We start from the raw sequence: 26,772 nt of genomic DNA, 5'->3' as shown, positions 1-26,772 counted from the left end.
AGGCGGGCTGAGCAGTGTTCCTGAGGCTTGGACTAGGCTGGGGGAAGGGAGTGTGGGGCTGTGTGTGTGTGCGTGTTATGCATCTCTCTCTGGGTGTGACTAGAGTGTGTGCCGTTTGCATCTAGGAGGGGACCTGAGGCTCCTTTCCTCAGCAGTTCCTGACATCAGACTGTGGACCCCATGGTGGTTTGTCCCACCAAGCTCTCACCAAGCTCCTACCCCCTGGAGAACCCGCCTGCCCTCCTCCTGGCCTGGAGGATGTAACACTGTCTCATCTGAACCCTACTCTGGCTTCCCCATTCCAAATGAAGTCAGACTTCTCACCCAGACACTTAAGACCCTCCTTCTGTGGTCTGGCCTCGGCCTTCCTGTCTCCAGCCTCCCACCCAGTGCTTTGGTCACTCCTCGCTCCTCTCTATGCTCTGGACTGTGTGTTCACTCCCTGCCCTCATTAGCTTCTGCTGGGCCCTTTGCCTCACAGACCTTTCTGTTTATCTCTACTGGCCAGAATGAGATCCAGCCCTCCAGGCTTTGCTCAGATGCACCCACCTCCAGGAAAGTCTTTTTCCTGGACCCCCTCTTGTGGCCTTGACCCTTCTCTGCTTTGCCTTATTCCATCACCCCCACTCAGACTGGGAGGTCCCTGTGGGCAGGGTTGAATCTAAATCATCCTTGTGCCTCTAATAGTGTCAGCTTGGGACCTGCTTTGTACTTTCAGTGAACACATTTCCTGAGTGGAACTGAATTAACAACATGTGGCCAGCAGAACACCAGAGCCTTATTTTGTTTGGACCTAGTCTCCCTGAATAAAGATAGATGGCTTAAATCCCAGCTTCTGGGACTTAGAATGTGGCCTTGGGCAAGCCACCTCCTCTCTCCGTGTCTCAGTTTCCATCTGCAAAACAGGAAGAATAATAGTACCTACCTTAGGGATTACTGTGGAGTTTCATGGGGATAGGTGGACATGATGGTTAGTGACAGCTCTCTCACGGTGGTGCTGACGTGTATGTGTGTGTCTGTGGCCCAAGTCTGTGTTGAAGGAGTCAACATTCTTGCTCTGAATCCAAAGTCTGGTCTAATTCCTATCCACCCCCCTTTCTCCAGGCCCTGGGTGGGTGGTGGCCTCTGATAGGAGCTGGGTCTCTAGCAGGAGCTGGGACAGGGCTGTGGTTCCTGAGCCACCCAGACTGGAGGTGATACAGTTTTCCTCAAGACCTAGGAGGCCTGATTGTTCCCATTCCAGGGTGAGCTGGGTAGACGGTGAGGATGGGGCTCTCTTTGAGGAGATGTCATCCCCTAAGGGTTGTGGTTGGAATTGGGCCTGGCCCAGAGGCACAGAGCTGGAGGTGCACATGGACCAGGGAGAGGGAATCATTCTGCCTCAGGTGACACTAGGGAGGGGGAAGGTCAGCCAGGGGAGGTTACCCTGGCTGAGGTCAGTTGTAGGAGTCATTTGGCAGAGGTCAGGGGATACTCTGGCCAGGGGTTAGTCAGGCAATCTGGTGGTCCTTCTGATTGACCATCCTTCAGATGGTCTGGATGATGTTGGGGCCGCTGTTGGCCAGGGATAATCAGCTGGGGGTCACTCTGGCTCAGGTCAGTCTGTCTGGGGGTCCTGTTAGCTCCTGTGGCCTGGCTCAGGATGGATGGGGGGAAGCCATAGAGTTGACACTCCCAGACTTGCCCCAGGGCCATGGAGGAGACATCCTTGAGCAGCTGCCTTGTGCTTGAACCTGCCTTGTAAAGGAACTGGAAGGGCCTGAGCCCCATCCAGGCTCTAGATCCTGGGCTTCCCTTTTTGGCAATCCCTCTGCCTTAGGGAGGCCTTGGCTAAGAACCTTGGGAGCAGACTGCAGTTAGCTCAGTTGCTGACTGCATTCAGCTGAATGAAGTCAGTTGTCCCCCTCTTTCAGGAAGCCCTCCCTGACCATCCCTACTGGCCACAGCCTCCCTCTGTGCTGTGGGTCATTTTCTAGAGGGAGAGTTGAGGCTTTCCCAGCACAGGCTGGGTTAAAATTTCCCTCCCACAGGCCACAGGGCATGATGCTGACCAGGGCCTTTCACACAAAGAGGCAAAGTGCGCAGCCAAGGTTCTGCTCCAGCTGTAGAGAGAGGCTTCTGTTATTTCACTGCATCCACTCGGTGCCAGCCTCATGCCCACATCTCATTGTTTTATACTCTGATGGGAAGCGAGAAGAGGAACAAGAGACCCCCCGACAGTGGCGAGCACGTGTGTGCCTGGCTCTGCTGGGCATGTCTCCCTGTGCTACTTCACATGATCTGCCTGGCAACCTAGAGAGGTCCCTGTGGCAGGTGAAACAGCAGAGTGCCCCTGAAAGTGGAGTCCCTGCCACCAGGCACATGCCCGCTGTGGTGCCTGGCACATGGCCCTCGGCCCCCAGTTTCTCTTCCTTCTTTAATTCTCTTCCTTCCTCTTCTTGAGCCTGGGAAGCAGCTTGGCTGTGCTGTTTCTCATAGTGAAGGAAATCTGGGCTCTGGTATCCGGCTGATGTAGGTTCAAGTCCAGCTTCTGTGGACTCCAGCAGTGCCTGTGAAGGGCCACCATTTCCTGAGAGCTTGTGCGCACCCTGGGCCTGGTGATAGGTGGACCCCGTGCTGTATCCCCAGCAACCCCATATGCAGAGGTGGAAACCGAGGCTCAGAATGGAGAAGTGACTTGCCTTACGGATCTCAAGTCTGTCTTAATACTCAAGCCCACTCACATAGCCACCACGTTATACTGTGCATGGGGCCCTGCATCCCCTGGGGCCTCAGTCACGTCATCTATCAGGTGGGGAGAAGTACCCGTGGCTGGTAGGTGCCCCACACAGGGCCTGGCCTGACATTGACCTGCTTCCTCACCATTTGGCCAGGCATTTTCCTGGGCCCCCGATGCTTTTGTGTGTCACATGCCAGCAGGGAGAGACCTGATTTGGGTGACTGGGTGATAAGTGAGTTTTCTAAGCTTACCTGTCAAGCAGGAATAATAGGGGTCTCTGCCTCAGGCGATGAGGCCTAAATGAGATGCCATGCGGAGAGAGTGGGTAGCTGGTGCTGTGCGGGCATGTGGTGAGCCTGAAATGATCAGTGGCCTCTGTTTTTATTAAGAAGAGACCATCAGGGCTGGCTTAGTGCATTCATGGGGCCCACATCTGTCCTTTATGTGAAGATGGAGAGGCACATGGTGGGACACAGGAGATCTCTGTTCAAGTCCCACCTGTGTCCCTGACTAGCTGTGGTCTCCTCATCTGGAAAATGAGGATAATTCTAGACCTGATCTCACAAGTTGTGAGGCTCTGATGATAATGCTAACTAGTTTTTCTGGGGGAGGGTCTTTGGTTGGGTGGTTGAGCAGTGTGGGGTCCTGGGGGGCAGTGGGTGGTGTGGGGAGGTATTGGTATTGGGTGGAGACAGTAAATAGAGGGAATGGGCTGGAGGAGGGAGAGTTTTGTTGGAGGGAGGGAGCAGTGGAGGGGGGGTGGCCTGGGAGAGGGAGGGAAAGGGGGTGGGCCTGCATGGGAGAGGGCAGGGGCTCCTGGAGGGGAGCCCCAGGAGCCCTGCTGGTCAGCGACCCTGCCCTAGCAGGAGCTAACCATGCCTGCCCTCACAGCCGGCTGTACCTTCGAGGAGGTGAGTGACCCAGCAGTGCCCTGCGAGTACAGCCAAGCCCAGTATGACGACTTCCAGTGGGAGCAAGTGCACATCCACCCTGGTACCCGGTCTCCGGCGGACCTGCCCCATGGTGAGCCTACTCTCTACCACCATTCCTCTTTATCTCCTTCCAGTTATAGCCACCTGCTGTGTGACCTTGGGCATGTTCTTTAACCTCTCTGGGTCACCTCTGCTTTTGCATCTGTAGTGACATACATGATACTATGAATGTGGGGCTCTGTGGAGACTGTCCAATTGTATATATTAGGTAGTTTGACCTGTAAAATGGGTGCAGGTTCAAGCAATCAAAGACACTGAAAGCTGTTAAGACCCACTTCCCATTATTCCCTCTACAGCTTAGTTTGGAGTCCACCCTATTCCCATCAGGTCTTCCTAAGTCCACCTTCAGGGAGGCTCTCTTCTTCTCCCTTAGAGCCTCTGCTTCCTTATCTCCCAGGACTTGAAGATCCTGATGGAGTGGTAACACTGGGGGCTGGATGTGTTTATAACCTTCCTCTGAAGTTCCCTTCTTCCTGGAAGTCCCAGATCCTTCCCAATTTCTACCTTGCTCTGCCCTGTTTCAGGATGAAGCACTTATGACATCATGGGCACTGGAGTGGGAGTCAGTCTAATTACATGCATTGTAGTACTGGCCTTCTACTCTGATGATGGCCCCTACTGTACTGGTCCCAGAGTCGTGAAGACTGGACTTCAAATTCTGGCCTCATTGCTTTATCAGTTGTGTGACTTTGGGCAAGTCACTTAACTTCTCTGAGCTTCCATTGTCTTAACTAAAAAGTGAAGAGCATAATAATCCATTTCATAGGGTTATTAGATAATGTCTACAAGCTGCATAACATGGGAGTGGAATGTAGGGGTTCAGTGAATGTTTAGTTGCTATTGTTGGAAGTATTTGAGGGGGCCCAATTACCAGCACTCACTTTATTGGGTACAGAATCTGCTGGGCATTCAGAAAAGGATAAGAGATATGGAGGCCAAATTATCAACCCTATTACTGATAAAGCTTGAGTTGGAAGACAGCATAGTGTGAGAACAAATGGGTGTGCTGAGGGAACCCCAGAAGTAGACAGCTTAAGGGCCTCCTCCCCTTTGCCCTGTCATAGTGGCCCAGGACCTTTGCTACTCAGCTCACAGCATGGCTGCAGTTGTACCTGCTGTCAAGAATTCGGGGAGGGGCAGCAAAAGTTCTCAGTGGTAAGGCCAGAACTTGAAGCCGCCAGAGGGATCCTGCACTGCCTGGCACGGGCAGTCTTTAGGCTCATCTCCTACCGCTCACCTCTCACCTTGTCCCCTGGAGGCCTCCCTGCCTCCCCCTTCTGTGCTTTTGCTCACAGGGTGCCCTCCCTGGGGCATTCCTCTCTGCCTTCGCACAAACAGCTCTCAGCTCCTTGTTTGACCTCTCTGTTAGTGGAGAGCAAAGTCTGACCTTGTGATTGTGGTCTGTTGAGGTGCCCCCCTGTGGCAGGGACCCTGGGTGGGCTCTGTCTCTCTCTGTCACACCTGCAGAGACATAACAAGTGAGACAGGGGAAAGAGAGATTGAGTATTTAGTGTGGGCCTCTGCCCTCTTGGTCTGCATATCCTAGGGAAGAGAGTTGGGGGGTGGAGGGAGAAGGAAGGAGGGCGATTCAGACACAGAGAGGAGAAGGAAGAGCCACAGGAACGAAGGGAGGAAATGAAGAGAAGGAGATGGATGCAGGGGGAGGACAACTAGGGAAAAAGACTAGGGGGTGGGCAGAGGAAGCCAGAGGAAGAGGCAAGAACAGTGTCAGATTGAAAGGGGGAGAGACACACGCAGCTGCTCACAGGGAGAGGAGCCAGGAGGATGGAGAAATGGGATGAGAGGCACCACTGGGGGGCCAGGATGTGCCCCTTTCTGGGTGGATATGGGGACTTGGGAGTTCTGTTCACTACCCTGCTAGGACTGATCCACAAGCCGCCTTCACAGGCCTCTGGCTCACAGAGATGAATGAGATCTCCTCCAGTGGAGTCCCCGGGGAGCCCTCCCAGAGCAGGGAGCGGCGTGGTTTGGGATCTGAATGAGCTTGTGTTGGCTGGTAGCCAGGCCCAGGAGGAGGCAGAGCTGGGTGGCTGTGGGCACCCTCTTGGCAGCTGCTGGGGCCTTCTCCCCACAAAAGGGAAGCCATAATCCCCCAGCCAGGTCCTGAGGAGTCTGGCCCATTCTCACCCTGCCAGCCCCCCTCTACTCCCCTGCCTGTGTACATCCCAGATTTGAGGAAGGAGAGGGCTGCCTTTTCCCCGGTTGGAAATCAAGAGGATTGTATTCCATGCATTTAGACCCAGGGCAGGGGCTGGAAGGGAAGTTAGAGTCCTTTCATTCAATCTCTGTTCTACATGCTCATTCAGCTTGGGTTCAGACCTGTGTTGGGGACACAGTGGAGCCCCTGAGGCATCACAGGCTGGCGGGGAGAGAGATACACACGTGATGAGTGATCCAAGGGCCAGGAGAGAAGCCTGTGGAGAGATGGGGAGGGAGGGTTTAAAAAAAGGTAGCCTTTGAGGGCCGGTCCTGTGACAGAATCTTGACTCCAAGATGAATGACCTAGTTAGTCCCTGCCTCCATGGGCAGCTCAGAACATGGGGGACGTTGTGGGCCAGCATGAGCTTGGACTGTGATCATAGGTGGTGAGAGGCCATAAAGGGTTTTGAGAGTCACTTGTGTGTGTTTTGCTTCTCCGATTCTCATGCAGGGAGGTGAAGGGACTCAACACAGTCAGAGTTGGGGACCAGGACTCAGAATTCTTAACTCCCAGTGGGTCCAAATGCCTGGAGTCCCTTTTTTCTGCCCACCCCCCTCCTCTGCCCACCTGACCTTGGTCCTCCCCAAGCCTCCTCAGCTCCTGCCTCCTCCTCCTTCTTTTTCTAGGCTCCTACTTGATGGTCAATGCTTCCCAGCACACTCCAGGCCAGCGGGCCCATGTAATCTTCCAGAGCCTGAGTGAGAATGATACCCACTGTGTGCAGTTCAGCTACTTCCTGTACAGCCGGGATGGGCACAGCCCGGGCACCTTGGGCATCTATGTGCGTGTCAACGGGGGTCCCCTGGGCAGTGCTGTCTGGAATATGACTGGATCACATGGCCGTCAGTGGCACCAGGCTGAGCTGGCCGTCAGCACCTTCTGGCCCAATGAATATCAGGTAGGCTGAGTTTGGTCTGTGGTCAGCCTGCACTCAGGGGTGAGGGTAGAGAGGTATCAGCCTGAGGGCAGAGTAAGCAGGTAACCAAGGTTGGAACTAGTCTGTGGTCAGCATCAGGAGTCAGTATGTGGTCAAGGTCAGGGGTCGGTCTGTGGTCAGCCTCAGCTTATTCAGTGCTGCTGTGGTCCAGATTCAGCGTCAGAGATCACTGTCAATACAAATAGTCTGTTGCCGGAGTCAAGGGTGAGTTGGAACAGTGCTGACCTGGAGACCCTGTCTGGCTGGGAAGTTTTCCTGTTTGAAGGTAACTATCCAGAACTGGGATGGAACCTCCCTGGCCTTGACCTTGTTAGCTCTGGCTGCTGGCACCCCACACCCCCTCAACTAGCAGGCTTGGTAAGGAAGGTCATTGTGAGTGGGGCTGACCTCTGCTGGTTGAGGAGCCTGGACTGGAGCAGAGCTAAAAGGGGTCCCTTGTGGGCACCTCCCCAGGTAGGGCTGGAGGGATATGACAGGGACCCTCCCGCCTCCCCCAGGTGCTGTTTGAGGCCCTCATCTCCCCAGACCGCAGGGGCTACATGGGCCTAGATGACGTCCTGCTTCTCAGCTACCCCTGCGGTGAGTCCCAGCCCACGGGGGTGCAGGGTGAGGGGTGCGGTGGCCGTGGCTCCTACCTTGTCGGGGGTGGGGCCCAGGCCCAGCTCACACAGAGGCTCTATTCCCGCAGCGAAGGCCCCGCATTTCTCCCGCCTGGGCGATGTGGAGGTCAATGCTGGCCAGAATGCCTCCTTCCAGTGCATGGCAGCGGGCAGAGCAGCAGAGGCTGAGCGCTTTCTCCTGCAGGTGAGGGGGTGGTGGGGACCTTATCAAGGTGGGAGGGGGGATTTCTTCTGGGACTTGGGTTCCTTACAGGGTGCCGGGTTGTTCCTGCATTTTCCAGCATTCATACTCAGGCATCCCTGCCCTCACCCAGGCTCTGCTCTGCTCTCTTGGGTGCTCTTGTTACCCTCAGGGCAGAGGGTGGCTCCCCAGACCACTCTCCATCAGAGGCAGAGACCACATTCCCTTAATCACCTTCTTATCCACACCTTCCTGCGGCGGAGAGCTAGTACCAGGAGTACTAGGGTCTGCTAAATGGGGCCAGGACATCCAGTACTCCCCTCGCCCGGGTCAGAGCGAGATGGGGACCGTTCCTCCCCGGCACTCCTGACCCTGTGCCCTTTACCCCTGCGCAGCGGCAGAGCGGGACGCTGGTGCCCGCCGCGGGCGTGCGGCACATCAGCCACCGGCGCTTCCTGGCTACCTTCCTGCTTGCCTCCGTGAGCCGCTCGGAGCAGGACCTGTACCGCTGCGTGTCCCAGGCCCCGCGAGGCGCGGGCGTCTCCAACTTCGCGGAGCTCATCGTCAAGGGTCAGCCACTCACGCTCGCGTAGCTGGGTGGGGGGTGGGGTGGGGCTGGGGGTGGGTGCTGGGGCTGCACCCTCCGAGGGGCGGGGCCCGCGGGAAGGTGGGGCCGGCAGGGCGTGACTGGGGCGGGGCCTGCGGAAGGGGCAGTTTGTCCCTCGGGAGCCGGTCTGATGGGGGGCGGGGAGACCCTGTTGGGGTGTGAGCCACGCAGGGTGGGGTCTGGCTGTGGCGCCCCGGGGTTGACCCCACCCGCACGGGGCCACCCCTCAACGCCAGAACTGGGGCAGGGTGTAGGCTTAGGGTGAGTGTGGGATCAGCCTTTGGAGCGGGTGCCCCCTCGGGCCTGGGGATTTAGTGGGCGCGGGCAAGAAAGCCTAGTTGGGGGTCTGGGGGTTTCCTCAGGGTCCTGGGAGGACAGGGAGGGCTGCTGGGGATTTGGACGGGCTGCGGGCCGGGGTTGGGGGCAGGGTCTCACAGCGCACCTTTGGGTTCCCCTCTCCCTCACGTCCTCGCAGAGCCCCCCACACCCATTGCCCCCCCGCAGCTGCTCCGCGCGGGGCCCACCTACCTCATCATCCAGCTCAACACCAACTCCATCATTGGCGACGGGCCGATCGTGCGCAAGGAGATTGAGTATCGCATGTCCCGCGGCCCGTGGGCCGAGGTGCACGCCGTCAGCCTGCAGACCTACAAGCTGTGGCACCTTGACCCCGACACCGAGTACGAGATCAGCGTACTGCTCACGCGCCCCGGTGAGGGCGGCACCGGCCGCCCGGGGCCACCCCTCATCAGCCGCACCAAATGCGCAGGTGGGTATCTCCTGGCCCACCTCCATCCTGGGGACACCTGGGTGTGGACTCAGGGCTACCCAGGGATGAACCAAGGGAGCACATTACAAGAGGTAATCTGGCCTGCACCTGTGCCTCTTGAGCTTTCTATAACGTCTGATCTCCCCGCCCCCATCCTTGTTATGGTAAAGGTAATAATGATAGCTATTACCTTGTGCCAGATACTTACACATGTGTATAAGTACATACACACACACACATTGGCTTAAAACACTATGATCTAGGTACCCTGTCATACCCATTCTACAGACGAGGTGTTTGAGGTGCACAGATGTTAAGTGACTGGCACAAGGTCACATAGCTAGTAAGTAGCAGAGCTGGCAGTGGAGTCCTTGACTGGCTGGCTCCAGAATTTGTGTTCTTAATTCTAAGATCATCAATTCTTATATCAATTCTAATATCATCTAGATGAACAACTAAATACCATGAAATGAAAGTGTGTTATTAATTTCAGCTGGAATCTCTTATGGGGTCTTTTGAGATTGAGGTCTTCCCTTCCTTGTTCAAAAGGGTATAAGCAAGCAGCTGTTAGAAGCTATGGCAGTCCTGCACCAGAGGACACTCTTGTTTAATCTGAAGAGAAATGGGAAATAGAACAGAACAGATTTCAGTATATTTCTTTGATTGGAATTTTTATTGAAATAATTGTAGATTCACATGCAATTGTAAGAAAAACTATAGGGGGCCCTGGCTGGCTCAGTCTGTAGAGCATGTGACTTGTGATCTCAGGGTCCTGAGTTTGAGCCTCAAATTGGGTGTTGAGAGTACTTAAAAAAAAAAAAAAAAGAAAGAAAGAAAGGAAAAGATACAGAGATTCCATACACCCTTTACCCTATTTCTGAATGGTAACATTTTGCAGACCTGTAAGGTAATATCACAATGAAGATACTGATATTTACATAGCTCACAGATCTTAGAGTTCCCTGATTTTGCTTGTCTCCATTTGTGTGAATATTTAGTGCTATACAGTTTATCGCGTTTAGAGGTTTGTGTGTTTATTGCCACAGTCAAGATACTGTTCAGTCAATTTAAGACTCTTTTGTGTGGCTCTTTCTATTCACCTTTCTCAATTCCTCCAACCTCAGCTCCTGGTAACTCCTAATCTGCCTGTCATGTCTAGAATTTTGCCATTTCAAAAATGTTATATAAATATGAAATCATATAGTATAGAACCCTTTGAAATTGATTTTTAAAAATTTGGTAACAGGTATATTGAGATATAACTCACATCTCATAAAAGCACTCATTGGAGTGTACAATTCAGTGGTTTATAGTATATTCAGAGTTGTGCATCCATCACCACAATCAATTTTAGAACATTTTCATCACCCCAAAAAGAAAGCTGGTACCTGAGGCAACCATTAATCTTCTTTCTGTCTCTGTAAATTTGCCTCTTTCTGGACATTTTGTATAAGTGGAATCATATACCATATAGTCTTTGTGACTAGCTTCTTTCATTTAGCATCATGTTTTCAAGGTTTATCCGTGTTGTGACACGGTTTTTTCTTTACCCTTTTTAATTGCCAAATACTATTGCATTGTTTGCAGCTGTATCATTTTTTACATTCCCATTATGTGTATGAAGGTTCCAGTTTCTCTACATTCTTACCAATACTCGTTATTATCTGTCTTTTGATTATAACCCTCATGGTGGGTATGAAATGGTATCTCAGTGTGGTTTTGACTTGCATTTCACTGATGGTTAATTATCTTGAGCAATTTTTCATGTGCTCATTGGCCACTTGTATTTCTTCTATGTAGAAATGTTTAGTCAGATTTCTTACCCATTTTAAAGTTGGGTTATTTGTCTTTGTAGTATTGAGTTGTAAGAGTTGTTTATATATTCTGGATACTAAACTTATCAGATATTTTTGCAAACATTTTCTTTGATTCTGTAGGTTGCCTTTTAATTTTCTTAATGGTGTCCTTTGTAGCACAACAGTTTTTCATTTTGAGGAAGTCTAATTTGTTTTTATTTGTGATTTTTTAAAAAAATTTTTATTTATGATAGTCACAGAGAGAGAGAGAGAGAGGCAGAGACACAGGCAGAGGGAGAAGCAGGCTCCATGCACCGGGAGCCCGATGTGGGATTCGATCCCGGGTCTCTAGGATCGCGCCCTGGGCCAAAGGCAGGCGCCAAACCGCTGCGCCACCCAGGGATCCCTTATTTGTGATTTTTATGTCATATTAAGAAACCATTGTCTGAAGTCAGAAAGACTTGCTCCTATTTTTTTCTAAGACTTTGATAGTTTTAATTCTTACATTTAGGCCCTTGATCCATTTTTGAGTTAGTTTTTGCATATGGTGTGAGGTGTGAGGTAGGGGACCAACCACATTCTTTTGCATGTAAATGTCCAGGTGTCCCAGTACCATTTGTTGAAGAGTATTCTTTTCCCATTGAATTGTCTTGGCACAAAGAATGGCTATTTTGCCCAGCATAATTTCTTGGAGACTCATCCAAGTTGTTAGGTATATCAGTCATTCTTTTTTTTTTTTATTGCTGAGTAGCATATGATGGTGTGGAATCACTGCAGTTTGTTGAACAGGTGAATATTAATTCACCTGTTGAAGAACATCTGGACTGGTTCCTATTTTGGGCTATTATAAATAAAGCTGCTGTGAACATTTGTATACATATTTTTTTTTTTTTAGATTTTATTTATTTATTAATGAGAGACACACAGAGAGGCAGAGACACAGGCAGAGAGAGAGGCAGAGAGAGAGAGAAGCAGGCTCCAGGGAGGGAGCCCAACGCGGGACCCGATCCTGGGTCTCTAGGATTACGCTTTGGGCCAAAGGCAGGCACCAAACCCCTGAGCCACCCAGGCCAGGAGGCCCTGTGTACAGATTTTTGCATGAACATGAATTTTCACTTTTCTAGGATAAATGCCCAGGGGTGTGACTGATGAGTCATTTGATAATTGCATATTTGGTTTTATCAGAAACTGCTGGAATGGCTCTATTGTTTTACATTCTCACCAACAATGTATGAGTGACCCAGTTTTCTGCATCCTTGTCAGCATTTGGAATTGTCATTGTTTTTTTTTAGCCATTCTGAGAGGTGTGTAGTGATATCCCATCTTGGTCTTAATTTCCATTTCCTTAATGCCTAATGTTGTTGAACACCTTTCCATGTGCTTTTTGCCATCTGTACATCCTGTTCAGTCAATTGTTCAGGTCTTTGCCCATTTTCTTTTCTTTTTTTAAAGATTTTATTTATCAGAGAGAGAGAGAGTGAGAGAGAGCAAAAGCAGAGGGAGGGGCAGAGAGAGAGAGAGAGAGGGAGAAGCAGACTCCCCACTGAGCAGGGAGCTTGATGCAGGGCTTGACCCCAGGACCATGGGATCATGACCTGAGCCGAAGGGAGACACTTAACTGAGTCACCCAGGTGCCCCTCTTGCCCATTTTCTTTTTTTTAAAAAATCATTTATTTATTTATTTATGATAGTCACACACACAGAGAGAGAGAGAGAGAGAGGCAGAGACATAGGCAGAGGGAGAAGCAGGCTCCATGCATCGGGAGCCCGACGTGGGACTCGATCCCGGGTCTCCAGGATCGCGCCCTGGGGCAGAGGCAGGCGCCAAACCGCTGCGCCACCCAGGGATCCCCCCATTTTCTAATTGGATTATTCATTCTTTCCTTTTGAGTTTTGGGAGTTCTTTATATATTCTAGATACTAGTCCTTTGTTGGATGTGCAGTGTGTGAATATTTCCTCCCTGCTTTAGCTCGTCTTTTCAACTCTTCACCTGGGCTTTTACAAAGCAACCATTTTTAATTTTGATGAGGACCAGATAGTCAAAATTTCCTTTTATGAGCTGTGCTTTTGTTGTCCAGTTTAAGACCTCCTTGCCTAGCCTTAGATCTCAGAGATTTTCTCCTGTTTTTTTCCTAAAAGTCTTATAGCTTTACATTTTACATTTGAGTCCATGATCCATTTTGAATTAATATTTGGTTAAGATACAAGGTTTTTATCTTTTTGTCCGTCTCTATTCTTAAGTGTTTTAAAAAGCTGATCTGGGGAGTCATTGAAAATCCAGTTGAATGTCACATTTTAAGAGACCCTGGGCGGTGGATCAGAGTGTGCCAGTGGGAATTACTTTCTAGGTGAGGGATCTGGGTCAAGTTACTTAACTTCTTGGAGCTTTCATCCCCTTGTTTTACAGGATGAGAAGAATACAAATCTTTACCATGCGGCGTTGGTGTTAAGGTTCATTCAACAAATGTTTATTGAATGCATCTTATGGGTCAGGCGCTATTGTAGTTGCTAGGGACCATGACTGTGACAGACCAAGGCCATTGGCATATGAGTTCCTCCTGTCTTGTGGGAACTCTGCATGGAACTCATGCTGGTGGAAGGAGACAGTAAAACAAGTGAGATATATGGTTTGGTAGATGATGATAAGCACTGTGAAGAATAAAGCAGAGTTGGGGTGTGGGGGGGAGAGTTAGGTGTGGGGTTAGGATAATTGTTATTTAAAAAAGGCTTAAGGGACCATTTTACTGAGAAGGTGACTTTTGAGCAAGACCTGAAGGAGGTAAGGGGCTGAGTTGTACAGGAAGCTGGAGAAATTGCTGGGGGAAGTAGGATGACGTAATCTACTTTGTTTAAAAGGATGACTCGGGCCCTTTTATGAAGTATAAATTCTAGGAGGGCGAGGGGCCAAGGAGGGGAGACCACTGAGGAGGCTGCTGGAACCATGTGGCTGAGAGATGTGGAGGCTGTCAGGTGGAGGAAGTGGTAGAGGTGGTGAAAAGTGGTTAGCTTCTGCGTTTTTTGTGAAGGTCAAGCTGACTGCGTTTACTGATAGACCAGCCATGCAATAAGTGAGGGAGAAATAGAGAGAAGTCAGGGATGGCTCCAAGGTGTTTTGCTTGAGCAGCTGGAAGGATGGAGTTGTCATTTACTGGAAAGGAGCAGACTGCGGAGGGACAGGTGTGACGGGGTGCTGTAGATCAGGAGTTCTGTGTTGGAAAAGTTGACTTTGAGATGCCTATTAGACGTTTAAGTGGAGATATCCATCAGGCAGATGGATTTATGAGTGGAGCTCGGGGAAGAAGTTCAGGCTGCAGATATAAATTTGAAAGTCATCAGTAGAGACACAGATGGTATTTAAAGCCAGGAGACTGGATGAGATCTTTTACCCTGGTGGTTCTCAACTGGGGGTGATTTTGTCTCCCAGGAGACATTTGCAGTGTCTGGAGACATTGGTTATTACAACTGGGGGTGGAGTGATAATGGCATCTGAAGGGTAGAGGAAGCCAGGGAAACTACTGAACGTCCTATAGTGCACAAACAGCCCCCACAAGAGAGAATTATCTAGTCCAAAATGTCAGTAGTGCCAGGGTTGAGAACTCTGGATTCAGTCTTTAGATTTTAGGGAATAAATGTACATGGAAGAGAGGAGGTGTGAGGCCTGTACCCTCGGGCCTTCAGTGTTTTGGGTTAAATGCAAATAATTGCCTATAAATGTACTGAATACATATGAAGGTAGGCCCTGACATACAGTAAGCACTCAGCAAATGACAGTTGTTATTTTTACGGTGTTTTTAACTCTTCAAAGCCAGTTCTGCTCAGGTGTTCAGAATAAAAGAAATCAGAGCCAGGGGGTCCATAGGCAATCTCTCTTCTCCTCTTCCTAGTGTACAGATTGGGGAACTGAGACCCAGAGAGGGGGAGGCACTTCCCTGGGATCATACAATGTGTCAGAACTGCAGGTTTCATGATGACAGTGGTGGCTAATTTCCACTTTACAGGTGAGTAAACTGAGATTTAGAGTTAGTCACTTGCCCAGATCTACCCAGTGAGTCCATAGAAGTCAGAGAAAAATTTTCAATATCCTGATTTCCAGAGAAGTGTTTGAAACAACAGCAGCCGCAGTGACAGCAGGTGCCATTATGGGCTGATGTGCCCACGTTGTCCTAGGAACTGCTGAACACTTCACACAGGCTGGCGAGGATGGAAGCTGGGGCCTGGGACCAGACAGATAAAACCCAAACAACTCGTCCTGCCCATTTTAACAACATGCTTCTCTTGGTTCGTTGACGTCCCCCTCTCCCCAGCGCCCTGTTTAGGCGCCTTGGCCAGAAGTTGTTTTGCTGTTGGCCAGCTGTGTTGTCCTCTCCCCCATCTCCCTGAAACTCCCTTTCTGCAATACGATTTACTGTAAAAAAAAAAAAAAAAAAAAAAAAAAAAAAGCAATATAATGTCAGGAAAAGGCATTTAAAGAAAATCACGCTAAACCTTGCCATCCTAGCCCAGTTTTTCTGTCTTCTTCGAATCTCTGCCCATATGCCTACAGTCCACAGCTTTATACTCTTGTCCTTGGGATGGAGAAAGCATTCTGTACTCTGCTTCCTCTGCTTTGTGGTTTTCCATGTGTTGTGTTGTTTATAATTATGTTTACTGGCTTATAGAAGCCCCTGGAGTGCCTCCATATTGCTGGACTATGATGTTTCCAGATCCTTATTATTATAAGTAATACTATCTTGAAAAACTTAGTGCTTATGCGATTTTCCACCCCCTAAGTAATATCTGGAATATAGGCAGGAGTGGGTTAAGAAAGGGTTTTAACATATATTGCTTTAAAAAATGGTTGTACTAATTTATACTTCCACTGGTATCTTAGCCTTAGTGCACACGTGTTTGTTTCTTAATTACGAGAGGCTGGGAGGTCTGGCTTACATCATTGCCTGTGACTCTGCCACTTGCTCTTCAGAGCTGGTGCAGCTATCTCCATTTTTCAGTCAAGGAAGCTGACGTTCAAAGGGAACAAAGCAACTTGCCTAAAGTCACAGAACTAATGAGAGGTGGAGATAGGATTTGCACTTTGGAGAGCCCATCGGATTTGAACTTTGGAGCATCCGACCCCATTCCAAAGACCCTTCTAGGAGAAACAGTTGAATGGTACGGGGTTATTGCATGCAATTAGAATCATTAAAATCAACACATTTTGGTGCAATTTAACAGGTGTTCATTGTGAGCCTCCTTGTTTTCGTGAGCGTTTGACTTTTGATCTCTCAGTGGCCTGCAGCCCAGTGGAATTTAGAGGGGTGGGGCTTCAAGGCCCCCATTTTCTGTTTGCCAGTGTGTGCTGGCAGCTGAAGAGAGTATGTCTGGGTGCCAGATGGTTTTTGGAAACAGAGAGACTCATGAATTCACACCCCTCAATCAACATATCAGTCTGTCGTCAACAAACTATTTGAGCCCCTGGATCTGCCCAGATTTGATCAGGGTTCGGGGAGAAGAGGAAAGTGAGCTTTCTTTTCAAAGACTCTTCAATCCAGTGAGGGAGATGGGGGCTAACATGGCTTGGGGGAGTGAGGTACCCAAGTATGAAGGTGGAGGTTTCACCTTCCAGGTTAGAGGTCTGTTATTTTGTGCCATGCAAAGTGGGTTTTACCAAAACCAGAGTAGGTTGCCAGTATTTAAAAACCTGGAGGTTTCACATAAAATCTGAGTTTTTGGCTTCTCTTAAAAAACTGGAGGATCTCGGGGTGCCTGGCTGGCTCAGTCCGTGGAGTTTGCGACTCTTGATCTCCAGGCTGTGGGTTTGAGCCTCACTAGTTGGTGTAGAGATTACTTAAAAATAGAATCTTTAAAAACAAAAGAAAAGGAGGGTCTGGACATCCTGAATCTATAGTCTTTCATGGGAACATTGCCTGGAGCTGAGTAGCAGCTGTCCCTTTTGGATAGGACATTTACTGTCCTGTTTGTCATAGTCCCAGCCCAGCCTGTGTCACCAGTTTACATGCAACTTTTCATGCCGTTCTCTAAATGCTATGCAAGATGACAAAAGAAGTGCACGTTGGCCAAACCTGCAGGGATGAAAAGGGCTCGTGTCCCTTGGGGCGGGGATGCGAGCAGTGCTGCAGGGAACAAATAAAGCAATGGCACTTGGCTCCCTAGACACCCTGGGGCAGCCAGGATCAGAGCCTGGATGTCAGGGAATAAAGCAATGATCTCTGAACAAGGTGGCAGAGTGAGGTGCACACAAAATCTCCTTCCACTTCAAACACCTAAGAACGTGGGTTAAGACAAAATCACAAAGAAAAACACGGGGAAAAACTCTATGGGCTAGGGGTGGGAGAGGAAACATGGTGAGTGGGCTTGCAACCAGCAGCCCTCGGGATTGCAGTGAGCAGTGGGACTGGACCTTAGTGTTCTTGTCGGGTAGGAATTGGGTCTGCCTCACTTGTGGGGAGAAGGGAGCCAGACTCTGCAAGAAGTCAAGTGGTGGGCCCTGTTCCTAGCAGGTGCTGAAATATCTCTTTGGTGCCTGATAGGTATCTGGGGGCTGACACTTGCCCATAGCTTGGGGAAGAAAGCAAAACTCTGGTGGAAACAGAACTTCGTGTTGTGCTGTACTTGGGCTGGCATCGAAAGCTGTGTTGCTCATATACTCCCGAGTCCAGAGCAGTCTGGGCCCGTGTTTCCCTTTGTGTCTCCTTTGTAAAGAGCATCGTGAGCAAATGAATCATGTAAAAATGATAAGAAGGTCATACTTAACCATCTTGAGAGGCCAAACAGCAGTTCTTTCTCATCTGTTCTCTAAAGCGTGTCGTGAGAGACTCTAACTGAGGATGCTTCGCAGGTGCTCGTGGAACTTCAGGGTAATGAAACTGCATCTCATGGAGTTAGGGTGCAAGAAAGAGAAGATTGTCAGTAATTTTGGCTTCTTCAATCATTTCCTAGATGAGGAAATTGAGGCCCAGAGATTTAAGATCACGCAGCTGGTCAGTGCAGGTGTAGGACTAGTGCTGAGCATCTGGGCTCCATCCTGCCTCTGCTTCAGAAGCCTTGGGTTCTCTCTTTTTATAAGTGACTTTGCAGATTCATCAGGAGGCTGTAGAGCCCAGTCATGTGCTCCTCCCTCATGTTGGGGGAGCTATCCTTCCTGAAGCATTGGTGTCATTTTTTTTTTTTTTTTGGACAGTGACTTCCTCACAGGGAGGCAGGTAGTGGTGGTTAAGAGCATGGATTTTGGAGGCAACCTGTCCAAGTTTGTATCCCAGCTTCTCTACTTGACTATCTGTGTGACTGACTATGGGCAAGTTACTTAATCTCTCTGTGTCTCCATTTCTACATCTATATGGCATGGACACCTGGGTGGCTCAGTGGTTGAGTGTCTGCCTTTGGCTCAGAGCATGATCCTGGAGTCCTGGGATCGAGTCCCACATCAGGCTTCCTGCATGGAGCCTGCTTCTCCCACTGCCTATGTCTCTCCCTCTCTTTCTCTGTGTCTCTCATGAATAAATAAATAAAATATTAAAAAAAAAAAAGACAGGGCTAATCATGGCACCTATATACTGGCTTACGGAGTGGATTCAATGGATAAAGCATTTTAAAGCCTCTAGAACAATGCCTGGCACATACAAAGCCCCCAGTACATGTTAACTGCCATTATTATTGTTATTATTTTAAAGGTTTATGTATTTATTTGAGAGAGAGGGAGGGAATGTGTGCAGTGGGGGAGGGGCAGAGGGAGAGAGAGAATCTCAAACAGATTCCTCCCTGAGAATGGAGCTAGACTTGGGGCTCCGTCTCATGACCCTGGGATCACAACCTGAGCTGAAATCAAGAGTCAGACCCTTAACTGACTGTACTACCCAGGTCCCTCCTGTCATTATTATCATCACCCTTCTATAACAGATTGTATTTCCCTTTTTGCTTGGGCAGCCAGGCAACAGACTGCCCAATCTGAACCTTATCTTTAGACCTGCATGGGACCTAATGGCACACATTTCTGTTCCTTATTGTTCTCTGGCATTATTTAATTACTTGGCTGTCATTTCACCCATCATCTTGATTTCTCTGTGTTATTATTGTATGGTATATATTATTATAAGCTGTTTTAGAACAAGTTTGGAATTAATAAATTAAGAAAAATACAGCATTTGGTCATTTCAGACTGTCCTGATGACCTCCAGGATGATCTTGAAATAGGCAGTGAATTGTGTTATTAAAAAAAATTGTAGCTAGCATTTTTGAGTGCTAGCCATTGTCAAACATGCTTTGCACACATTACCTTTAACTTCACAACCATCATACGAGGTAGTGCATATTATCCCATTTTGTGGGTGGGGAAACTAAGGCTGGAGAGGCAAAGGTACTCAGCCAGTGGTTGCCAGTGGCAAGTGGCAGAGCTGGAATTCAGGTGTAGCCCCGCCTGACTCCAGCACATACTTCTACTCCCTGCACAACATTCTAGGTGGTCTCTTTAACTCTTGAGGACAAAGGATGGATGATTTCAGCAGCTGACTAATATTTTTTCTCCCTTCCCACTTCTTCTCTTCCTATTTCCTCTACCTTCTTCTCTCTGCTTCCTGGGTTCCCCAGAACCCATGAGGGCCCCCAAAGGCCTGGCTTTCGCTGAGATCCAGGCCCGCCAGCTGACTCTTCAGTGGGAGCCTCTGGGCTACAACGTGACACGTTGCCACACATATGCGGTGTCCCTGTGCTATCATTATACACTGGGCAGCAGCCACAACCAGACCATCCGGGAATGTGTGAAGATGGAGCAGGGAGTCAGCCGCTACACCATCAAGAACCTTCTGCCCTACCGGAATGTTCACGTGCGGCTCATCCTCACTAACCCTGAAGGGCGCAAGGAGGGCAAGGAGGTCACTTTCCAGACAGACGAAGATGGTAAGAGTCCTAGCCCTGGTTCCTGGCATATTCAGTGCCTCCCACAAACACCCTGAAGTATGAACATTTTTAAAAAATAATTATTTATTTATTTTTTGAGAGAGAGTGGTGGGGAGAGAGAGACAGAGAGAGAGAGAGCGCGCGCGCGTAGCGAGCGAGCATGGGGTGGGGGAGGGGCAGATGGAGAGGCAGAGAGGAAATCTCAAGCCAACTTTCCACTCAGAGTGCAAGCCAGGACTTGATCTCACAACCCCAAGATCACCACCTGAGCTAAAATCAAGAGTCTGATGCCTAACCGACTGAGCCACCCAGGTGTCCCGAGGCTAAAATTTGTATAGGAAGTTTTTTCGCTTACGATTAAAACAACTATAACAACAAAGTAATGATGGCTAGTATTTTTTTTTTTAAGATTTTATTTATTTATTCATGAGAGACACACAGAAAGAGAGGCCGGAACATAGGCAGAGGGAGAAGCAGGCTCTCCTGCTCCCAAGGAGCCCGATGTGGGACTCAATCCCAGATCCTAGGATCACGCCCTGAGCCAGAGACAGATGCTCAACCTCTGAGCCACTCAGGTGTCCCTGATGGGTATATTCTCAGGAAGACTTTGGGTTAGATTGGTATATTTTTTCCTTATATGTTTGAAAGAATTCAGCAATGAAGGCATTTGGGCCTGGATTTTTCTTTGTGGCAATGTTTTTTAACCACAGTTTTACTTTCTAAAATAGATATCAGAATATTAAGATTTTCTACTCTAGTATCTATTTGGTATACTGGGCTTTAAGGAATCACTTAAATTGTCATATTTCTTGACATAAAGTTGGTTATAATATCTGATTATATTTATTTAATTTCTGTAGGATCAGTAGTGTGTGTCCCCTTTTTCTTTCCTGATTTTGATGATCTGTGTCTTCTCATTGTTTTCTTGCTAGGGGTGTATACATTTTTAATCTTCCCAAAGAGCCAACTTTTGGCTTAGTTGATTTACTTAATTGTATATTCATTTTCTATTCTGTATTTCCTTTTTTATACTTTCTTTAGATTTGACCAGCTGTTCTTTTAGCTTTATGAGATGAAAGCTTATGAGATCATTGATTTTGAGACTTTCTTCATTTGTTATATATACATTCAAAGCTATAAATTTCCCCCAAAGCCCTGCTGTAGCTGCATGCCATGGGTTTTCATATGTTCTGCCTCCGTTATTATTCAGTTCAAAATATTTTCTAATTTCTGTTGTGATTTCTTCTTTGACTCAAGAGTTAGAATTACATTGCCTGATTTTTAAGACTTCCATAATTATCTGTTTGTGATTGATTTCCAGCTTAATTCTTCTGTGGTCAGAGTACATACTCTAATTTTGGTCTTTTGAAATTTGATCCTTGTTTTACGGCCTAGCACATGGTTAAATTTTGGTAAATATTCCATGTGTATCTGAAAAAAATGTGTGTTCTGTCATTGTCAGGTGCAGTGCTCTATTTAAGCACTTATTACATGTTAAGCACTATTGTGAATGCTTTTTATATAGTATTAATGCGTGTAATCCCCATGACAACCCTAGATGGTAGGCGACTGTTTACTATCGCCATTTTAGGTGAGGTCACATAGCTAGGAGATAGGTAGCAGAACTGGATTTCAGACCTGGCTGTCTGCTTCAGAGTTTTCATTCTTAACAGGAGTGCTATAATGCCAGCACAGATCCAAAGCCTTCCCCCACATTCCTGCAAACCTGCAGGTACCCGAAACTCCTTGGTTGGTTATTTTTCTTGACTCCCTACATGTGGTGTTTTCTGTTCTGCATAGCAGTGGCCCAGACAGAAAATTCAGCTCCTTCCTTGATTTCCACAAAGCACCGCCCCACCCCCCCTCCATTTACCCTGAAACATTGCAAATGCAGAGAAGACAAAACTTAACTTTTTTCTTTCTACTTAGGCTCATTGGTTTGGGCCATATAAATTAGCCTGAGAAAAGACATTAACAAGAGAAAAACAGATAGGAATTTATTACCATGTGCATCACACACACACACTTGGGAGTACTTATTGATGAGTACCTCAAAGGAGTGGCTAGAGCTTGGGCTTATGTAGTGTTTTAATGAATTTGTTGAGAAACAACATGATGGGAAAAGGACTTTGAGATTCTAGGTAATGTGAAGGCAACTATATGGGAAAACCATTGGTAGGTAAGGGCTAGTTCGGAAAGTTTATGTAGATTCTTCTGGGCTGCTTAGGGTCTAGAGTTGTCTCAGTGTTTCTCTCCTTCCTGGTAGCGAGGGGAAGGTGGCACTTTTACAAATTTATATCCTGCTTTTTGGCAAATGGGTAGGGCAGAGAACTTTTCTTGTATCTGCTTCTTCTTGCTTTAGCTCAAAATAATCCTTATGCCAAAGTGGTATATTTTGAGGTGGCCTGTTTTACTACCCTTCACAATGAGCCTCGAGTTCAACATCAGACCCCTCCATTGTTAAAATCTGTTGACCTCTGTCTGCCCTTCCCCCTGCCTACCAGATATGTTGTGGCTGCTTTACCCTGCTCTTACCAGGCAGGCCTCACTTGAGCTGCATGGCCTTTTTTCTCTGTCCCTCCCTCTCTCCAATAACTGCTTATTACTTAATATTTGTTACTTTCCATTGAAGTATTAGTATAATACTTCTAGGAAGTGTACTTACCTCAAGTGGGCAGCTCAGTGAATTCTCACAGACTGGACCCACCAGAATAACCCACACACAGATCACAAAATCACATTCACAGCTCCCCAGAAGCCCCTTGTACGTACCTTCCCACTCACAACCTCCCAAGGATAACCATTATCACAGCCTGTAATGCAGTAGATTAATTTTTGCTTGGTTTTGAACCTTATAGCAATGGAGTGAGTCATACAATGTGTATTCTTTTTCTGACTGGTTTCTCTTTCCCTTGACTGTGCTTGAGAGAGCCAGCCATGTTGTGTAGACAGCTTAGGGAATTCATTCTTATTACTGAATAATCCATTATATGAATATACCACATTTATTGACCCTATTTTAAATTGTGCTATAAAGAAAAATCTTTGTAGATTCTTTTTTTTTTGGCAGGGTGGTTGTGCAGATACACACATTGCTGATTGGTTAATGCTCAGGAGTGGAACGGCTAGGTTATAGGATGTGTAGGTATATCCAGATAGTTTTCCTCAAGTGCTCATGCCAGTTTGCATGCTCCGTTGCAGTGTGTGAAAATTGCAGTTGCTCTGAATCCTCACCAACACTTGGAATTGTCTTTTTCATTTTATCAATTTGGTGGTTGGATAGTAGAGTTGCCTTGTTAGCTGTTCATTTTAACCCAGAGCACATTAGCTGCGATGATGGTTACCTTGGGTTCCGCTTTCTGCTACCTTAGGAATTCGGCTTCCCCCCCAGTAGTTGATCAAGGCATTTCCCCAAAGACCATTCTCTTCCCAGAAGAAATTCTTGTGACTGCTCTTAAGATGGTACATTAGAACAAAACCAAACAAAACCAGAAACCTGAAAGTGTTTGTGCTAAAATGTTAATGGTGTCTCCGGGTGATGGAGTTGTAGATGCCATTAATTTTCTTTATGCTCATTTTGATTTTCTACATTGAACATAGTTTTTAGACAAGAAAACCTTTCCTACGCATAATCCCACCACTCTAATGCAATTGTTTCCATTTCCCTGGCAGAGGTCTATATTTTCTGAAATCCACTCAACTGGAACAAAATAGGAACATTCAGACGTTCTCTGCTGAATGCAACCTGCACAGTAATGAAAATGCCATCTACCCCTTTTGAGTTCCTAGGAATAGGTGGAATCAAATGAAGTTCCGGTTATTTACCTTGGGGCTTTATGTACATCACATCATTTGATTCTGGTGAGGGAGGGCTTGTTTTCATCTCCATGTCCCAGAAGAAGAAGAAACTGAGGCTCAGAGAGGGTGAGTAGTCAGTCCAAGCAAAGGCTGGAATCTGAATTCAGGCGTCTGGCTGCAAAGCTTGCTCTCCACTGCCCTGTGTCACCTTCCCCTCATAGTGCCTGGCGGGATTGCAGCGGAGTCCTTGACCTTTACACCACTGGAGGACATGATCTTCCTCAAATGGGAGGAGCCCCAGGAACCCAATGGCCTCATCACTCAGTATGAGGTGAGTTTGGACCTCATTACAGTGGGGAACCCTGGTGGAAGGTGGGCACACAGCTTGGAGAAGAGGTGCATGGGGAGGGACAGTAGTGATCATGGAGGTTCTGTCTACTGGTCAGGGGTCTGTGCCTTGTGGGTTATGGGAACAGAGGCCCTGAAAGAAGAGAGGTGAAGATGCCCAGAGGTCTGGAGTAATGGACATCCATGGTCCCACTGACCCTCTCCCTGGCTAACCTGAAGTATGATGGGTGGGAGGCTATGGGGCCAGTGATGACCTTCCCTACTCCTCTGCCCACCTGCCTGTCCGTCCTGCCCCCCAGATCAGCTACCAGAGCATCGAGTCATCAGACCCTGCAGTGAACGTGCCCGGCCCACGACGTACTATCTCCAAGCTCCGAAATGAGACCTACCATGTCTTCTCCAATCTGCACCCAGGCACCACCTACCTGTTCTCAGTGCGTGCCCGCACAGGCAAAGGCTTTGGCCAGGCGGCCCTCACCGAGATCACCACCAACATCTCAGGTGAGCCCACCTGGCCTTGGCCTAATCCCTATAGAGGTGGCCCAGAATCCCAGGGTTCTGTGGGCTGAGGGGGCATGGCAGGGGGAGGGGGTGTCCTGGGGGTGTTTATAGAGGGTCCCCCCACTGAGATGAATGTACCATTTAGGGATTAAGTTCAGGGGTCAGGGAGGACTGAGTCAGAGGGGCCAGGAGACGGCAGAAGCTGAGGACTGAGTTCAGGGGTTGGAGGTCAGGGAAGCTCAGGTCAGAGGAAACAAAGCTAAAGTGGAAGAGATCTGAGCGCAGGAGTCAAGGAGACTAGAGGCCTGACCTTCCTGGGCTAGTGGTCAGGCTTCATGCTGACATCTTGTCCCCTTCCCCAGCCCCCAGCTTTGATTATGCTGACATGCCGTCACCTCTGGGCGAGTCTGAGAATACCATCACCGTTCTGCTGAGGCCGGCACAGGGCCGTGGCGCGCCCATCAGGTGGGAAAGCCTCGATGGAGGGATGGGAGGTCAGGGCCATAGGAAAGAAGCCCTACCTAGGCCAGCTCAGCCTCATCCTGCCTCAGTTTCTCACTCAGGGCTCAGAGTGTCCAGGGGAGGACACTGTTTTCCCAGAAGGTCCTGCCCAGGGAGACACAGCCTCTAGAAGGCTGGGGCAGCCAGCCAAGTGGGGCCATCTCTCTGGAGTGGCCAAGAGCCTGGCTTCTCCACTTTCTTCTCCCCAGAGAAAACTGGGGCTGCCTCTGCTGGAGACAAGATTGCGCACATGCATGTGTGTGTGTGTGTGTGTGTGCACGTGTGATAAAGACGTGTACCCATATATGTGCCATGTGTGAGCGTGTGTAGGTGAAAGAACGTGAGGGTGTTTGTGGGATGTGTATACATGCCTCTGTCAGCCAAACAGTGTTTGCAACTTTACCTGCACGAGTCAGTTTATCCTCATGGCAGCCTATGGAGGGGACACTGTTTCCCTGATTTTATACATGAGGAAACAGGCTCAGAGGCCTTAAGTACTTTGCCCTTAAGGTCACACAGCTGGAAGGTGAGAGAGTTGGGGTTTGGAACCCAGGTCTGTCTACACAGCCTATACCTTTTCTTGAAACTACAGAGCCTTCCTGCCCTTCTGGCCTCTGCTCCTCCCACAGAGATGTGTGCACTGGAAGGGGGTGACGGCCTGTATTTGGGTGTGGGAAGATCCTGCTGAGCCTCTAAAAAGATAGTGGGTTGCCCATGTGCTCTTGATACCTTGTCTCGTCCTCACTCCCATTCTGTATTTGCTACTGCAAAGCCTGTCCTGGGTTGCTTCCCAGACTCTTAGGGGAGACCTAGGACAAAGTCAGGGTGTTTGAGGGTACTTTGTATTTCTAGAAGCCTCAGGGACATTGTGCAGCTGAGTCTGGGAGCTGGGAAACCCAGCTTCTCCTTTCCTGATCCTCTTGAGAGATCCTGTGAGCAGGCCCATTTAGTGTCCCTCAGGGATGATGGTAACAGGATGGGGGTTGTGGGGGAACATGGTGGCATAGTAGCTGTGTGACCTTGGGCATGTCCCTTTACCTCTCTGAGCCTCCCTTTCCTTGTCTGCATAATGACAACCATCTGAGTCAAGATGCTTTGTTTTGTGTTGATTATTATCACCTCCTGGTGGGATGGGGGGGCCAGGGGAGGCCTGACCTGGGCCTGGGAGGCTGAGAGGGGCCCACGCTGGCCTTTGCAGTATGCTAGGGACAAGGGAAGAAGCCATGTGGCCCAAATCCTAGGGCACTGGGGTGATTCCCCTATAGCTTCGAAGCTCAAAAGAAGCAGCTGGAGAGCCAGGAAAAGGCGTTTCTTCTTCCCAGAGTGCAGCTGTCAGTAGGGGTGTCACACACCGAGACGTGACCGAGGCTGTGACTAGAAATATTTAAATTTGTCAGCACTCACTTATTTACTCTCGGCTTTGTTCCACAGAGGATTTGGAGGAGCTCACAGCAAAAGGCCATTCAGTAAACTGAGAAAAATAAATAGAAACAAACACCCAAGTCGGGACCCAGAGACACATCAGAGGGGAGGCAGACTAAGGAACACAAGTCAGCTGTCAGGACCCGCAGAGGACAGGCTGGGAGTTTCAGACTCGATGCTGCCTCCAGGTTGGGAGCATCCTTGAATGCAGGATGCAGGATTCGTGTGGCCTTGGTTTTTGCTCGGTGACTGTCTCCGCTCACTGGAGGTCGGTTCCAGGAGCCCAGATCCCCAAGTGCCTGCCTAGCATCGGCCCAGAGTCTGAGCTTGGGCACTTTCTGAATGAATGAATGAACCCCTGGTGTCTTACTCTCATGCCTGGAGGCTCAAAGGAAGCCTTGGGTAACCAGGGCATAGCCCGAGGCTTGGGGGCCCCAGGTCCCATGGCAGGCCCGGGAGAGTCAGGGTGG

General features: G+C 48.8%; 1 protein-coding gene across 12 annotated transcripts in view; it reads left to right on the top strand.

Moving 5' to 3' along the window:
• The window catches only part of PTPRU (protein tyrosine phosphatase receptor type U), a 78,385-nt gene that overhangs the window by 11,593 nt on the left and 40,020 nt on the right, over window positions 1-26,772 (top strand). For all 12 annotated transcript variants that reach the window (XM_072750502.1, XM_072750499.1, XM_072750509.1 and 9 more), the window contains exons 2-11: window positions 3,611-3,742; window positions 6,559-6,830; window positions 7,367-7,448; window positions 7,558-7,673; window positions 8,066-8,240; window positions 8,753-9,046; window positions 19,424-19,732; window positions 23,752-23,861; window positions 24,178-24,379; window positions 24,742-24,844. In XM_072750502.1, coding sequence (XP_072606603.1) covers window positions 3,611-3,742; window positions 6,559-6,830; window positions 7,367-7,448; window positions 7,558-7,673; window positions 8,066-8,240; window positions 8,753-9,046; window positions 19,424-19,732; window positions 23,752-23,861; window positions 24,178-24,379; window positions 24,742-24,844 — 1,795 coding nt within the window. The remainder of the gene's footprint in view (window positions 1-3,610; window positions 3,743-6,558; window positions 6,831-7,366; window positions 7,449-7,557; window positions 7,674-8,065; window positions 8,241-8,752; window positions 9,047-19,423; window positions 19,733-23,751; window positions 23,862-24,177; window positions 24,380-24,741; window positions 24,845-26,772) is intronic.

This window comes from Vulpes vulpes, chromosome 2 (genome assembly GCF_048418805.1).
Source record: "Vulpes vulpes isolate BD-2025 chromosome 2, VulVul3, whole genome shotgun sequence".
Taxonomy (NCBI): domain Eukaryota; kingdom Metazoa; phylum Chordata; class Mammalia; order Carnivora; family Canidae; genus Vulpes; species Vulpes vulpes.
The sequence above is the reverse complement of the archived record's forward strand: the minus strand, read 5'-3'. Positions and strand labels throughout refer to the sequence as shown.